General features: G+C 45.0%; 1 protein-coding gene across 1 annotated transcript in view; it reads left to right on the plus strand.

Annotated features, from left to right (window-relative positions):
- Positions 1–16897, plus strand: part of Tmtc1 (transmembrane O-mannosyltransferase targeting cadherins 1) — a 205093-nt gene that overhangs the window by 97286 nt on the left and 90910 nt on the right. The window contains exons 6-8 of the mRNA XM_057764546.1: positions 859–940; positions 1419–1522; positions 14595–14784. Coding sequence (XP_057620529.1) covers positions 859–940; positions 1419–1522; positions 14595–14784 — 376 coding nt within the window. The remainder of the gene's footprint in view (positions 1–858; positions 941–1418; positions 1523–14594; positions 14785–16897) is intronic.

Here is a 16897-nt window from a genome sequence, read left to right on the forward strand (position 1 = left end):
TTTAAGAGAGAAATCCTTTGAGGGAAGAAACAGATTAAAGGGAGTGAAAACTGCATGAAAGGGGCTAGGGAAATCCAGAGGGATTATGTGGTTTAGTTCAACGTCTTTTCTCAGCTTTGACTAAAGCGTGCTAGCCTGCTTGGAGGATAATGTGGACCCTTTGTGTTCTCACAGGGTGCTTGTTAACCTTAGCCCCGGCTTCTGTGTCACAGAAGCCAGCCAGTCCTGTCCACAAAGCCGAAGCTCCTGCTTTGAACCCGGGGAGACCATGGCAGAGGCAGGGTCCCCCATTAATCTCTGGCCCCCCTGGAGCCGGCATTCCTGCACTCTAATTTGTTTCCTGGGACAGAGGACAGTGAGCATGTGAGAAAATTCTTCCGGTGTGTATGAGAGATCTTTGATCCACACTAGAGGCGCAGTGTGTTTTACTTCACGTAATCTTGGCATCCTTGTTCTTCAGGGACAAGGCAATTGTGAGATAGTTTGTGGGCTGAAGACATTGCACCCCTCAGATTATATAAAACAGGTATATGTGAACTCAGTTATCAGAGTGTGTAGGTTAATCGGGACAAATGGAAACGTTTATAGTTAACAATGCTAGGTCCTATTCTGTTTATTATCTTACTTACTCCCTACGATGTCTCCACAAAGTAGATATTATTACCCTTTAAATGAGCAAAATAGATGTGCAGAGGAATGAAGGAAGCTGTTCCCACTTCCCAAGCTGCGGGTGGCAGAATGGGGTGTTGAAACCCACATGCCCTGGCTCCAAAGCCAGGCTCTTGGTGTCCTCACAGAGAGGAACACTGGGCTGTAGACGGTTGCTCTTAGACATTCACCTCTCCTTTCCTGTTTCAGGTGTCTGACAGGAAGCGGCAATGGGAATTTCCTGCTTACCCTGAGACCGTTTTTAAAGCGGGCCATTTTGGTCATCAGTTATGTAAGTATATAATGTGTACTTCGAATACAGCTAGTAAGAGTGTTTTCACTTAGTCCCAACTCAGATGCTCCAGATTACTTAATAAACTCACTATCAACACATCTCTCAAGGAAGGTTTGTAGTTTCTTTCGAGCAAAGGTGTGTGTGGAAGTATACACAAGAACCCGATGGCATAGCATTAACAACACAGGGTTTTAAAGTTCCTTTCAAAGTGTTTTCAGAGTGACCTGGATGTATCCGTTGTCTACTGCTGGACACGGTATCCAGAGACATAGATACAGCTCCCTGATGCTTGTCCAGGCCCAGTTGAATGGTTCCCGTGCCGTGATTTGGGGCCAGGGTTACCCAGGCAGGCTTACCTAACAGCTGTAAGAGGAGGGAACAGCTGACTTCACTTCTCGATAGAGGATCAGAACGCACGTACAAAGACGGAAGAGACGTGGGTGGATATTTCATCAGGTCTTCTCCTTCCTCCAAGGTGACGGTCATTTTGTATTTCCGCCTGTGGATAATGGGAGGAACTATGCCCCTCTTCTCGGAGCAGGACAACCCCGCTTCGTTTTCACCTCACCTCCTTACAAGGTCAGTGCATCTCGCTTACGGAAACTTTATTTGGTACTTAGCAGTTTGGTTGGACATTTTTACTTCCCTAAATCATTTGTACAAAATAACTGGTCTCACTGCAATGAGTTCATACATATTGGGCCCTGTCCAATAATATTAAATCACAGGCCAGCTATGCATTTCGAGGAAAATAATGACCATGAACTAGCCAGTGTGAGGATAGGAAGGGAAACACTATTCATCTCTCTGGAATTCTTTTCAACCTGTGTGACTGTCAGGGCGGGGTTGTGGCCATGAGTCTCACTGGTATATATTTGTGTATTCGACAAGTATTTTATTAGCTGCCCATTGTCTGTAATATACATACCTGCTGGGTGACCTTTAACACAAGCATCGCAGAACAGAGCCATAGACGTGGGCAGAAATGGGCTACACAGCTCATCCTAAAATCCTGGGAGTCACAGAACGACAAACGGACAGGAGCAATATCTGCAAAGATGGTGCTGATGGTGCCTCACACGTCCTCAGAAGTCCTAGAGATGCTGAGTTAGGAGGCGGTGCTGATGGATGTTCCTGTGCACCGGGAAGACTTTTTATCTGCTGTGTTGTACTGTTAAAGCTTTAAGATACCATCACATTTGCTGTAGTAGTAACGACGGGGCTGTGTCCCGCCACCCGGCTAGCTTTACACCCGAAATAATTACACGGAATCTGTATTCTTTTAAACACTGCCTGGCCCATTATATCTAGCCTCTTCTAGGCTAATTCTCATGTATTAATTTAGCCCATTTCTAATAATCTGCATAGCACCAATAGGTGCGCTTACCGGGAAAGATTCAGCATGTCTGACCTGGCGGCTGGCTGCATCGCGTCTGGCTCTGAGAGGAGCCTGCATCTGAGCTCACTTCCTCTTCCTCCCAGCATTCTGTTCTGTTTACTCCGCCTACCTAAATTCTGCCCTATCAGATGGGCCAAGGCAGTTTCTTTATTGACCAATGAAATCCCACATCAATTTGCCAATTTTAATAGCTTGAGACTATACTCTCCATAGTGTTTTAAACATTAAAATGTCATGTTCAACTGTTTTCATAGTCATCTTATAATGTTATATCATTTTAATGATAAATTCATGGTCGTAATCTTTGCTATTTTGGTGTGTATGTTTTTGTAATATATTATAAAACATGGTGTTTTTTTTTTCGGATGGGTCTCACTATAATATTGGTTGACCCTGAGCTCTAGATCCTCCTGCCTCAACCTCCTAAGGGCTAGGATGACAGACAAGTGACACCAACCTTGACTTAGGATAAATCTTAAACTGAACATGATGCATAACTGATTTATAGTTGGGCTTATTTGTACTTCTCAGAGATAACAGGATTTCGACCCTAGTTTTATGTCAAGCAGCAATCTTTGTCCTATCAGTTTAGTGTACATGTTTTAATTAACATACTTCATTACTTGGTTTTGTTTTTGTTTTTTTTGCCTATATGGTTTTTCTTTTGTGAGATCTTCTTTTCAGTTTTGAATTTTTACTTGTGTATTTTATCTCTTGGTGCTGAAGATCAGCTTGGTACGAGTCAGGGCTCTTCTGAAACACACAGCCTGCCCCTCTTCCCTCATGTAGACTTTTAATTTTAACATTCAAAAAAGGTATCTGCCCATCTGACTGGCATTTTTATGATAAATACTCTGTCAAAATTGCTTTCATTACTTTGACACCTGTTTCTGCTCATGGTCTTGAATACTGCTTCCTAAATCCCTGCTGTTAGCTTGCCTCTTAGGTAGTATAAGAACTTTGTAATGTTGTTAGTATTGTACATTTTCAAAATGACGTCTAGTCTGTTGTAGGGAGGCCACTTGTTTCATTCCCAGCTGCTCAGCCCCAAAATAATCACACAGAAACTATATTAATTAAATCACCGCTTGGCCCATTAGCTCTAGCTTTTTATTGGCTAACTCTTACATATTAATTTAACCCATTTCTATTAATCTGTGTATCACCATGAGGCTGTGACTTACTGAATAAAGTTCTGGCATCTATCTCTGGTGGGGCTACATGGCTTCTCTCTGACTCTGCCTCCTTTATCCCAGCATGCCATTTAGTTTCCCCCACCTACCTAAGTTCTGCCCTATCAACAGGCCTAGGCAGTTTCTTTATTCACCAGTGGTATTCACAGCATGCAGAGAGGAATCCCACATCACCAGTCTTCAGGTTACCATCTCAAATTCAGCTCTCTGGTAATGTTGCCTGTCCTTATCCATCTCTCACTGGCATTCAGTCTCCAGGCTTTTTGTCTGGATATTTCCAGATGTGACAGTTCATGGATGAACAGTTCTGGCCTGTGGCTTCTTCAACAGCTATTTTCCACCTCTGAGAGGAAACAGGACATTAGGTCCTGTTTCTGCTTGGTGGATCCCACTGTCTTAGAATCATTATTGGCATGAGGAGACACAATGACCATAGCAGCTTTTATAAAGGAAAACATTTAACTGGGGCTTGCTTACAGGTTCAGAGGTTTAGTCTACTGTTGATATAGGAAGCATGGTGGCATGCAGATAGACATGGTGCCGGAGAAGTAGCTAAGAGTTCTACATCTGGATGGGCAGACAGCAGGAAGCAAGAGTGAGCCACTGGGCCCAGTTTGAGCTTCTGAAACCTCAAAGCCTGCCTCCAGGGACACACATCCTCCAACAAGGCCACACACTATTAGAGTGCCACTCCGTGGTGACTAAGCATTCAAATCTAGGGGTCTGTGGAGGCCATTCTTATTCAAACCAACCACCATACCCACTCTTAAGCTTTGAGATGATGCCCTTTAATTTTGGGATGATTTTCCTTCAGTTTAGGGTGGTGATGTTTGTCTTTGGGGTGTTTTCCTACCAAGCTTTCTGTCTATGAACTGAGGCAACCACTCTCAGCTTCACAGTTAGATGTAGCCTACTCCATGATTTAAGCAAGGATAAAGAGATGAAACATACACTTCTTGCTGTGTTTTGTTTGTCTTTTCCTTGAATTCTTTAAGGGAATTTTTCATTTACGCATTAAGGGCCTCTATCATTCTTATAAAGTTATTTTTACGGTCATTTTCTTGTGCCTCAGCTGTGTTGGAATGTTCAGGTCTTGATGTTGAATGATCGCTGGGTTCTGGTTGTGCTGTATTTCCTGTTCTGTTATTGTGTTCTTACACTGGCATTTAGGCATCTGCATTTGGAGTGATTATTGGTCTAGGTGTTGATTGCTGCATATGTCTTCGTTGGATGAGTATTTTGTTCCTTTGTTTTCTGTTTCCTCTCTAGTCTTCTCGCCAAGGGTTCTGGTGACTGGTGAGTCTTCAGGTCCAGTAGGGTATCTCCATTGTGGTTTGGGGGCCTTGGGTCCCTAGATCCAACCTGGCCTCTGATAAAGCTGAAGTCTTCCTCTGAAGTTGTAGACCAGAATATGGAGCCTGGGGTAGGGGTGCTGTTCTTCTGATGGTGTGGATTGTATCTGGGCCTCTGGGGTCTGCTGAATTTGTGAGGAAAGACTGGCTCGGGGAGGGTGATAAGGTGGGGAGAGTATTGGGGATCAGAATCCAGGGGGTAGCAGCAGTTCACTCGCAGCCTGGTGAGGTCTGCACCAGAGCAAAACAAATACTCCTAAGGGATTTTCAAAGACTTTCAAAGAGCACCTAAGCCAAGATGGAGAGATGAACAAACACTAATGTGACTCAGAGAGCGAACATGCTGCTTCGGCTCGCCAGCCGAGGATGTCCTCACATCCTATGCCTCCAGGAAACCCCAGCACCTGCCTGGTTCAGGATCCTCGATCTCTGATCATGGCCTTTCTAGCTGTACCATCCCAGCCACCAAAAACTGGTTATGTTTTTCTTCTGGCTGGTGGCCTAATGACAACAATCTGTGGTGGAATCCCTGGCAAACTTAGGACTTTGGTCAAATGTTGCCAGGTCTCACCAGTTACAAAACACAGATCATTTTGTAGGGACAGGTGACACCAGGGGTCCACGCTCTCTAAGGAGACCTGTTCCTTCCTTCACCACACCACCCGGGAGCACACACTGTTCCTGGCGTGTTGAAGCTTCTCTAGTGACTTCCTTGGTTTGTTTCCTGCTTTTGCTAAGCTCGCTCCTGATCACCTGACTCAGCTGTGTTGCGGCTGACTCTGTGAAGTCTGTCTCTACTGGTTCCAAATTTGTCCCTGGCTCTGTCTGCCTGCCTCACTGAAGAATCTGTCGGCATTCATCTGCTGGGACTGACAGAAGAGCGTGCTTCATACTGGTGACTGGAGTGACTGGAGTCGCAGACACGAGCCCCTCCCAGCTCTTCAGGCTGGAAGTCCCCAATCAAGGTGCTGTCAGAGTGGTGTGTGGTGGGACTGAGACGCCTGTTCCTGCGTTGCAGACAAACGCTTACTCACTGTGTCGTTCTTCCCACCACATGTGGTGGCCTGAGGGACCTTCAGGTGTCTTTCTTCAGGTGCTATCTATCTTGTTTTCTTGAGGCAAGGCCTCTCGCTGGCTTGTTTTGGACCAGTAGGCTAGGCTAGGCTGACTGACAAGCAGCCCCCAAGAGTCTAATCTCTGGCACTAGGATTACAAGTGTGCCACCCACCTGCCTCTCCCCCACTGCCCCCTAGTCTCTGGGGATCTGACACAGGTCTTCCTGCTTGCATGGCTGGAATTTTACTGGCTCGCTCTCTCCCCAGCCCTGATGTCTATTTTTTCAAGGAACCACTCCTGATGAATTAAGAGTTCCTCGAGTTACTTTTCATGACTTTGAGACCAAAAATCCTGACAGAAACAGCTTAAGGGAAGAAAGGGTTATCTTGGCTCACGCTTTCAGAGGAAGGCTTGGTGGGGCAGCTTAGTCCGCGGGTCTGGGAGCAAGTGGTAGCTGACTGTTCTAGGGAGCATAAGGAGCAGAGGAAGAGACCAGAAACCCGGCCAGGCTGTGCCCCACCCTTCGGGATTCCACAACTTCCTAAAGCAGCGCTGGTGGCTGGGAACCAGGCATGCAAATATGTGAGACTGTGGCCCTGCGGCCTCACGTGACCTCACCCTCCAATAAGCTTGTCTCCAGTAGCTGCTCTAGAAAGCAGGGCTTGCTTCCGGGTTCTCCTGGCCTGGTTCAGTCGAAAGCCACTTCCTGTACTAGATTTGTAAACTTTTTTTTTTTTTTTTTTTTTGGATTTTCGAGACAGGGTTTCTCCGTAGCTTTTGGTTCCTGTCCTGGAACTAGCTCTTGTAGGCTGACCTCGAACTCACAGAGATCCACCTGCCTCTGCCTCCTGAGTGCTGAGATTAAAGGAGTGCGCCACCACCGCCCGGCTTAGATTTGTAAACTTTGTATGACTTTCACAATTATCTTTGCTTCCATCTCAGAAGTATTTTCTTTTTTAAGGCAGGTATAAAAGCTCTTCCCTCATGAGATGAGACTGTCCAGTTTCCACTGTGGTGACTGTAGCTACTTACCGCATGTTGTCTTTGAAAAATCCCCGTGGCTCTGTCGATGATGTGTGTCCCGTGGATTCAGGTGATCCCTACTTAACTGAGACAAAAAGTCACCATGGTGATGAGGAAACTAAGAGGAAACTTGTCTAAGGTGTAAGCACATGATAGAAGTGCCAGGGAGACGCTGGCGCTGACCCAGGCCCTGGTTCACGGAGCCTTACGTCGTTGCTACTGACTACACTACAGTCTCATCTTAGACCCTAGTGTAGGGAGACCTGATGGGTGTGGTTTCCTTCTCCTTGTGCAGAATTCTAATTTGCTTCTCTGTTCTTGGGATAAAACACCTTTACCAAAAGCAACCTTGGAGGGATGATCTACTTCATCTTACAGTTTACAGTCCATCACTGAGGAAGCCAAGGCAGGAACTCAGGCAGGAAGTAGAAGCATGCATCTTAGAGACATGCTGACTTGCTCACCGTACTTTCTTACACAGCCGAGACCGGCTTTTCCAGGGACGGGGTGTGTACAGTGGACTGTAGGGAATCCCCTACATCAATCAAGAAAATGCTCCACAGACATGCTCATGTATCAATTCAGTGGAGGCAATTCCTCAGATCATTCATTTGCTCAGTCTTCATGAGACCATCCTCATTGTGGTCGTGTGGTCTGCCACCTGTGTTCCCGATGCCAGCTTCCCTCTGTGTGTCTCTCCACAGTTAGCTCTCGGGTTGTGATGCTCCATGCTGTGCCCAGTTGGTATCTCTAGTGCTCCTAGTATTTAGAAGGTTGGTGGTTTCCTGATATTTTTAGGATAAGGAGTCAGGGTTCTGTCCACTCTGCCCTCCTGACCTTCTCGCCATATCCCCACCTCCCCAGATATTCGCTGGCCTTAACTGCTTCAGCTCCAGAAGCCCAGCCTCCTCTGTGCTCGTCTGTGTTTACCCTTCCCAGTCCTGCAATCCCCTCTCCTCCCTCTTCCACCTCTCTTTCTTCCGTGGGACCTTTCTTGAGGCTTCCTGATCCTGAGGGCTACCCCGTTGTTTTCAGATACACTTTATTGTGGACTGTTTGCCCATTTCCACTTACTGTACAGATGGGATTTTTTTTTGCTTTTGTTATTTATTTAATTTATTTATTTATTTTGAGATGGGGGAGGTCTCACTATGTAGCCCTGACTAGTCTGGAACTTATTATGCAGACCAGTCTGGCTTCAAACTCATAGAGCTCTGCCTGTCTCTGCCTTCTAGTGCTGGGACTGAAGGCATCCATCATGTTCTGTTCTAAGATGGGAATTCTTAAGGACTGAGACCCAGTCTTAAGTTCCTTGAAATCACTTACATGCACACCTACAGAAAAGCCCATCACTGTGGAACTGCAATAGCATCTTCAGTTTTCTTCTTTGAGGCTTAAGGAGATTTGCAGATGTTGCTCCTGGTGCTAGGGTCTCCTACTTCCCTGGATGGACCCTTGTTCTCCCATCAGGAAAAGATGATCAGGGAAGCCTTGACATTCCTGTCTCCTGTCTATGCCAGTCACTTGAGTAGGACATGAACCTTTTATGCTAATATCTTCACAGACTCTCTTAAAAGGCATTTGTTCCTGAACTTAACCAAAATCTTGGGACAAAGGAAGAGATCCGTATTGTAGACACACAGCACAAATGGCTTAGGTTGCCATCCTACACAGAATCTTTTAGCAGCTTTTCCCTAAGGAAATTTAATTGGCTTTATTTTTTGTTTTTTCTTTTCTTTTTGGGAGGCTAGAGGGATGAGGATACAGGATCCCACTGTGTATCGCTGACTGGCCTGCAACTCACAGTAATTCACCTGCCTCAGCCTCGAGAGTGCTGGGATTAAAGGCCTCCAAACCCTAGCCATCCCCCTGGCTTTTTTATTTACTTATTTACTGACTCTGGCCTTGGTTCTTTGCATCTCTCCCTGTTCTGTTCCTCTTCCTAACGCATTCTAGATAGTTTATTATACAGCCCCCAAATGTGCATATATAAGCAATGTACGCATCTCCAAATCTGTCTGCCTTTCACCAAGGTGAGCCTGGGCTGTGCTGTCTTGAGAGCAAACCTGCAATCCCGAGACTCCCCAAGAACTGTGATTTTGCGCTCCGTGGGGAGGCTGTGTGGGTCCTGCTGCCTTTGCAGTGCTGACTCTGGGCTGTGAGTGGCTTGCATTTTGTAGCTGTGCCAAGTGGAATAGCTCTGTCAGGGTAGCAGAGGAAGAGGAAGCCGGTGGGGTTCACACCTCTAGCATGGAAGTGGAGATAAGGTGATAAGCTCCCTTGGAGGGGCCCAGGTTGTGTTGTTGATCACCATCGGTATCCAGTCTCTCTCCCTCTCCTTGTCCCTTGCTAATGTCGTGCTGTTTGGAAATGTGTCGTGGATAGACCATCAATACATTCATCATTATTTCTGTCTTTCACTCCCACACGTCTGTGATACCTGCCACCCCAGTAGCTGGCGGTTCTGTGACAGCCTCCAGTATCCACTGTGCCACACTGCTCCTGTCAGCTTCCAGAGACCGTACCCTCTGCTCACACCGGAAGTTGTTTGCCCTATCCAGCCGCGGGAGGGCTGGAAAGGAAAAACAGTGTTTCCAGTGTGCCTTGCAAAAATGCCTATCAGATATGAATACCTATCAGACAGGCCTGGTAGGGCCCATGATGCTGTTTGCTTTTAAAATGATGATGGGTAACACCGTTAAAAGAATTGTTTTATTCAGGTTGAGGTCTACCTTTCTTAGAAACAAATTCTTCCCTGATATTTCAGTTAGTAAATATTCTCAGTTGCATGAACCACGAGATCAGCACCCTTCAGCCTGCTAGGATCCTCACAGACCCTCATCCATTTTGTTAGCCCACAGTATACATTATTGAGTCTAGGTCTCAGCTGCTCCCTGGCTCAGACACACGCTCCTTCCTATTGAAATTTGGTATCCATGGCTGTCTTCTTGCCAACACCCTGGTGGAGAGTCGGGGCCAGAGTTAATCATCTCCAGCAGCTAAGGCACACACAGGGAATGAATTAATATTGACTGAGTTCAAGAGAAGAGTTCTTGTCAACGAGAAAGACATGTAGGAGAGGCTTTCTTAGGTTGTTCCTGCAGAAGGTTCTAGAGATGACATTGAGCAGGTTGTGTCTGCATAGCCTTGTCATTCCTGGGCATAGTGTCCTAGAGAAATCTGCTGAAGCAAGAACGGAACTCTTAGGAAATGAAAGGTTAGCGGTTGCTGCAGAGGGACAGAAAAGATCACCATACCTACAACCCTAAACCCCAAACCTTGTGGGTCCAGGTAAGCCCAACAGGGCCAAATACCCAATGATTAGGTGTTACTACTATCTAATGTTAACAGTTCATGGTGGTACTGTCCTTAACAGTCACGACAAAGCCAACCCCGACTGGGGTTCAGTGCATCAGTTGGAGGGAGGTTGTTTAACAGGGAGATGAAGTTCTGTAGGTAATGAGGAGGATGGTTCCAGCAGTAACGTTCTGTATGTAAAACAGGCAAAAACTGATGTTTGTGGTTTGGTTTTGTCCCTGTGTCCCAGCCATAGGCCTCTGTCTAGGCAAGGAGAGTGGTGGGTTCATCGTCTGTCCTAACCAGAAATGTTCACTCAGAGGCACAATTCTTTTGTGATTTTGCTTTTAAATCACAATTTTTTTTTTTCCTCACAAAAATGAGCAGTTAGGTCCCCAGAGCTACACAGTTTTAGTAGGGGGCAGTTTGGCGGGGGCTCTTCCCCCAAGAAGCTTATCCTTTTTGTATATTTCTGTAATGTCATCTTTCTGTCATTTTGTGGTTTTGACATGACCTGTCACTCCTAGCCCTGGCTGGTCCGGTGCTCACAGTGGGGCTGGGTCCTGTTAGACCAATCAGTAGTCAGGACAATCCCTCATAGTTCTGCCCACAGACCAAGCTGATCTAGGCAATCCCTCAGTTTAGGTTTCTCCTTGTCAGGTGACTCTAGACTGCATCAAGTTGGAAGTTAAGACTAACCATGACAGTAGCACAGGCTGGTGTTAAAGTCGCAGTGATCCTCCTGCCTCAGTTTCTCAAGTTCTGGGATTATAGACAAGTGCCACCACTTCTGGCTATGAAACTCTCCCTCAGTTGTTCCTGGGTTCTTAGTAAAAATGAATCATTAAATTGTTTACATTGAATTTCCAGTTCTCTGAGTTGCACATTCTGTTTGTTTGTCAGGATATTTTTGTGGATTCCTCCATTAATGGGATTTATAGTAGAAACTTGGTAAATAATTCATTTTGGTTTTGCTCTTGCTTTTTTAAAAAAAATGGGAACCCAGCAGAGCAGACATAGTGCACAGGCTATTTCATTTTGAAATTTTAGCAGTTTGAATGTAATTCATAGAGAAGGAGTTAAAAAGAAATCTTGTAATTGTTGATCACAGTTGGCTCAAATAGCCCTCCCTAAAAGATAATTAGCTTTTGGAGTGATTCCAAATGGCTTCTTTGTTGCTTGTATTTGCAAAACATTTTTCTGCTGCTATGTCCGTATCTTGGAAAACGCTTAAAGAGTTTGCTAGCTATGTGATCAGAATCCATACAAATTGGAAATCAGTGGCTGCTTCTCATCTGTGATTTACTCTGTTCCCTTAAAGAATATAACTTTAAAAAATATGAATCTTAGTTTTCTTTTGTAGTTGGCACAACATTGCGGTTCTAGAAAACAAGCAAGGGAAGGGAACTCGCGGGGCAAAGCAAACATAAGGACCTCAAACAAGAAACCCTGTGTAGAGTTAGCAAATAGCCTACGGGCCAAATGTAGCTAGAGTAAGATATCTGTCACCTCCCCTCTGTTTAAGGAGAGACGGTGGCATGTGAACACCCACACCGTTGTCGGTGTGGGCACTCCCAACCCTCAACCATCTGGTCCATTCTTCTCTCTTCCCTTCTGTGCCTGGTCAGTTATACTGAAGCAAATCCGAAATTGTGACTTTGATAAGCTCAACTGGTTTATTTCACATGGTGTCCTTCCATCTTGTAACACTATCATTTTAAAACTTAACGATGAGGTTCTGTATCCAGCTCTATTACCCATTAATATCATAAGTTTTTATTTAGTCTGGTATCACAGCCCATAGAATGGTGCTCCCCAAATTCAAGATGAGTCTTGCTGCCTCATTTAAAAGCCTGTGGAGGTGTCCTTCAGACACATCGACCAGCACGACTCCTCTGGGATTAGAAATCATATCAGTCACAGAGGATGACTCAGATATTCTAGCCTGACCTCTGTGCCCTCCCAAGAAGCCCTCCTGTGGGAGAGCTTTTCTTTGAGCCCTGAGATGACATTCATCTCACTTTTCCCGTCTTTCAGAGGGTATTGTTTGCATTATTGTATTGTATAGTCGTTGGAGACAAGGTGTGACCTGTTTCTATTTAATTCCATATGGGTGTCATAAACAAACCAGGTTGCCCATCACTTACAGTGGTAAAAGCAGGTCTTATTTAGTAACTGTTGACAATAAGAGCAAGATCTGAGTCTATTCTGATTTGTGTGAAGGTGTCATCTTTATCTGCTCGCTGCTGGCATTTACTAAGTTAGAGCCTGCCCGCCCTCTCCCTCCTCCACACACACACACACATACACACACACACACACACACACACACACACACACAGCACTGGAGACAGATGCCTTGGCCTTCCTTGTTGGTTGAAGTTTAAAGCATGGCTCTTAGGTCCTGGAGAATGATAATTCTGGGTGTGTTTGCTTCTTTGTTTGTTTAATAAGTGTTGTGGGAAGGTCAAATGTCAATCTGTTGATTTCATTGGTTAATAAAGAAACTGCCTTGGCCCATTTGATAGGCCAGCCCTTAGGTGGGTGGGGTAGACAGAACAGAATGCTGGGAAGAAGGGAAGTGAGGCAGATGCCATGCCTCTCCTCTCTGGTCAGATGCGATGGAGCAAGCCGCCGGGTCAGACATGCTGAATCTTTCCCGGTAAGACACCACCTCGTGGTGCTACACAGATTATTAGAGATGGGTTAAGCAAGATATGAGAGTTAGCCAAGAAGAGGCTAGATATAATGGGCCAGGCAGTGTTTAAATGAATACAATTTGTGTGTTGTTATTTCGGGTGTCAAGCTAGCCGTGCAGGAGCTGGGTGGAATGAAAAGCAGGCCCGCAGCTCCTTCTACAAATAAGACATTTGTGTATGTGTGTGTGCGCATGTGTGCGTGCACGCGTATGTGTGTGAACCTGTGTGTGTGTGTGCCCGTGGATATAGGAATAAATGTGTTTGGAGGCCACAGGTCACCTTCTACATAAGAAACATTGTCCATCTCCATTGAGATGGGGTCTCTCACTGGCCTAGAACTTGCTAAGTAGGTTTTGCTAGCTGCCCCACAGAACTCTGGGGATTTTCCTGTTTCCACCTGGCCAGCATTGGTGTTACAGGAGCTTGTCATTGTGCCTGGCTTTTTAAAGTAAATTCTGGGGATCCAGTTTGGGTCTTCATGCTTGTGTGCCAAGGACTCTGCTTGCTAAACTGGTTTTTTTCCTCCTATTTTAAGGTACACACAGACACAATCCTAAACCCCTTTATAAACAGTCAACAGGGATGCTTAGAGAGGCTGTCAGGTGTTGACTAGAACAAAGAACAAGTTCTCTGTGCTCAGCAAGCATTTTAATGGAGATTGGGGTGTTCAGATCCTCTCAGCATGGGGCTTTTTGTAGCTAGAAGCCCTGTGGCAGTTGCCTGCCTCCTAGTGCAAAGGTTTAGACAGATCCTTTCTGTCCTGAGAGCCTGAAGTTTTCAAGGACCTTGAATGCTGCTTAATGACTATGCAGGCTCAGTGAATTTGGGTGAACTCACTTTCCTCTAACCCCAAAGAAGACATTCCATTTTTTTTGTTTCTTTTTTTTTTTTTTAAAGATTTATTTATTAAGCATACAATGTACTGTTGGCAAGGAAGGCACCAGGTCTCATTACAGATGGTTGTGAGCCACCATGTGGTTGCCGGGAATTGAACTCAGGACCTTTGGAAGAGCAGGCAATGCTCTTAACCACTGAGCCATCTCTCCAGCCCCCAAGACATTCCAGTAGAATGCTGTCTACTACAGCTTAGAGCCTTGTCCTAGGCAGGAAGTGGGGATAAGAACCCACCCATTGTCTTCCTGCCCCCATGTCCCCACTCTACCAACTGTGAATAAGAGATTTAATCACCCTACCACAAATACTTTACTTTCTGAAACAGTGTAATCTGGATCAATCTGCTATCGAGATATATTGTAAGATTCTGGACAATAGCTGGATGAGGCGTTCCAAGAGGCGGGGTTTCCCACAAAGCAAGAGTGTGTTTGCCACTTGCCTTCATCAGGGTTTCCTTCATGGCATTTACCCTATGTTTTATGCATTTACTTGTGTGATAAATTTAATTAACTTCCAAAGGAAATATGCCTTATTTGCTTTCTGTTGAAGTCAGCACCCAACACGGTGGCTAGAAACTGCGAGATAAGTTCCCAGGTGATTAATTTAACAGTTTGGTATCTTTCCCTGTCTTCCTCTACCACAAACAATGACAGAACAGACATGCTATTTTCTAGAACTGTGGTAAGCAGGTGTTTGCAAAATGTGGGACGTTGTATTTCACAGCTGTTCTCTTCATAGGTTCCTTACCTATTCCTACCTCCTGGCCTTCAATGTATGGCTTCTGCTGGCACCCATCACCCTGTGCTACGACTGGCAAGTGGGCAGTATTCCTCTGGTGGAGACCGTATGGGATGTGAGGAACCTTGCTACCATCCTGCTGGCAGTGGTGATGGCCTTACTGAGCCTGCACTGCATGGCAGCCTTCAAGGTAATCTCTGAGAGCAAATGGATTCTCATGTTGAAAACAGACCATCTCAGTCACTGCCACTCCTTTCTGTAGTTGGGGGTCTGGGTCAAAATCACATGTTACTTGCTCACAGAACTTCGCAAATTAAGTTTTCCTAATAGGTAATATATATTAAAAAGTCTTTTGCAGGGTTAACAGACCATGCCTGTCTTAATTTTATCATATCTTTATTTAAAGGATTTGTTTTTACTTATGTGTATATGTATGTGTCTCTACATGGGTATGCCACGTGTGTATATGTATGTGTCTCTATGTGGGTATGCCACGTGTGTATATGTATGTGTCTCTACGTGGATATGTCATGTGTGTATAGATGCCTGTGGTGGCCAGAAAAAGGTGTCAAATCCCCTAGAGCTGGATTTACAGGCGGTTGTGAGCTAGCTGACAGGGTGCTGGAATCCAAACTCTACTCTTCTTACAGAATAACATTTTTTCTTAGCCACTGATCCATATTTCCAGCTCTGTATAATTTCTTTGATTATGTCTAGATACTTTGTAAAAATAAAAATTTCCTCCTGGTATGGTTGGCTAATATTTGAAGGAATTTATTTGATATAATGTCATAATAAATTAAATCTTAATAAATAATATACTTACAAATGTTTAAGGTATGATTGAGACTCCATATCCAGTTCATTATATTAAATTTGATGGTTTCTTCTCCAGTCAGAAAAATATATAAAACTAAACGAAATTATTGAGCTCAGTCATTTAAAGGATAGAAAAGGTAGAAGAAACTAGAAAATATTGATTGATGGGAAATTGCCACTACCTTGACGAAATACTTCTCACCTGGGTTATTCTCATCCTCCCAGACTTGGTGATGAAAATTCACAAGTCTCCTGGCTGGAAGTGGCTGACTGAATTGTGGAGAAAAGCAGTAACAGCTAGAGTGTTCGTCTGTTCAGTGTTTTGAAACAGGGACTCCTGCAGCTCAGGCTGACCTTGAATTCCATTTGTGTCTTCAGATGACCTTGAGCTCTTGATCCCCTGCCTCTGCATTCCTAAATCCTGGGATTACAGGCAAGTGTTACATGCCTGGCCGGCAGTTAGGATTTAAGGAGGAGGTTGTGTAAGTGAGGGAGCTGCAGATTGCTGCTCCAGAGCCTCTCCAAATCTTATGATGACAGCTAGGCCATTATATGTGGTTGTGAAACTCTGTGGAACATGAGACTTGTTTGGGGCAAGTCTGAAAGAATTCTTTCCACGCACGCAGGTTCAGCAGCGGAGGGCAGACATTCACTAGCGGGAGTTATCTCTATATAATTTTTGTTCAAATCATTGGCTGCCACAAAACCAGCCAGGCACAGCAGAGATACCCAGAGATCCACACAGAAACCAAAACCAAAACAAAGAAACAATAGCAACAATTTTAAAATTCTGACCAAAACTCTCAGTATTCTCAAAAAAATACATGACTGGGAGATGACTCAGCTGTCACGGTGCCTTCAGTGAAAGTGTGAAGTCCAGAGCTTGGATTCCAGGGTGGATGTGGCATGTGCCTGTTGTATTGGCACCAGGGAAATGGAGACAGGAGGATCCCTGGGTTTGCTGGCCAGACATTCCGGCCAGTCAGACAGTGACATATGCTTCCTCTCTCTTCGGCATATTGTGGATTCACGGAACAGCTTCATTGTTAACTTCCTGCAGACCGTCCCTTCCCGTGCACTGGCTGCCCTGTCTTATGTTCCCAGCAGAGGTTCTGTAGAGCTAATTCTGTCTCCTGCTTCAGTGTTGGGTCTCCCTCATTCTCCTCTCTGTCCTCCTCTTCACTGCTGCTCTCCCTCTTCTTTTCTTCTCTCCCCATCTTCCCTTTCCTCCTCCTCTTCCTTCTCCTCTGTACTTGTTTTCTCCAGGGGAGACTTTCAAGCTTCTGTGACAGAATGTGGAGAACAGTCTAGAATTTTTTATCATTGGCTCGAGTTCTTTCTAACAACAAAATTTAAAGTAAAATCATTTTCTTAATAATAAAATTTAAAGTTATTAGTTTGTTCTCATACAGTGAGTTAGTTTCACTGAGGGTATGTCTGTACTGCAGAGAGGAAGACTAGGGCATCCATGAAGGAATTTACCT

Source organism: Chionomys nivalis, chromosome 1 (genome assembly GCF_950005125.1).
Source record: "Chionomys nivalis chromosome 1, mChiNiv1.1, whole genome shotgun sequence".
In the NCBI taxonomy this organism is placed as follows: Eukaryota; Metazoa; Chordata; class Mammalia; order Rodentia; family Cricetidae; genus Chionomys; species Chionomys nivalis.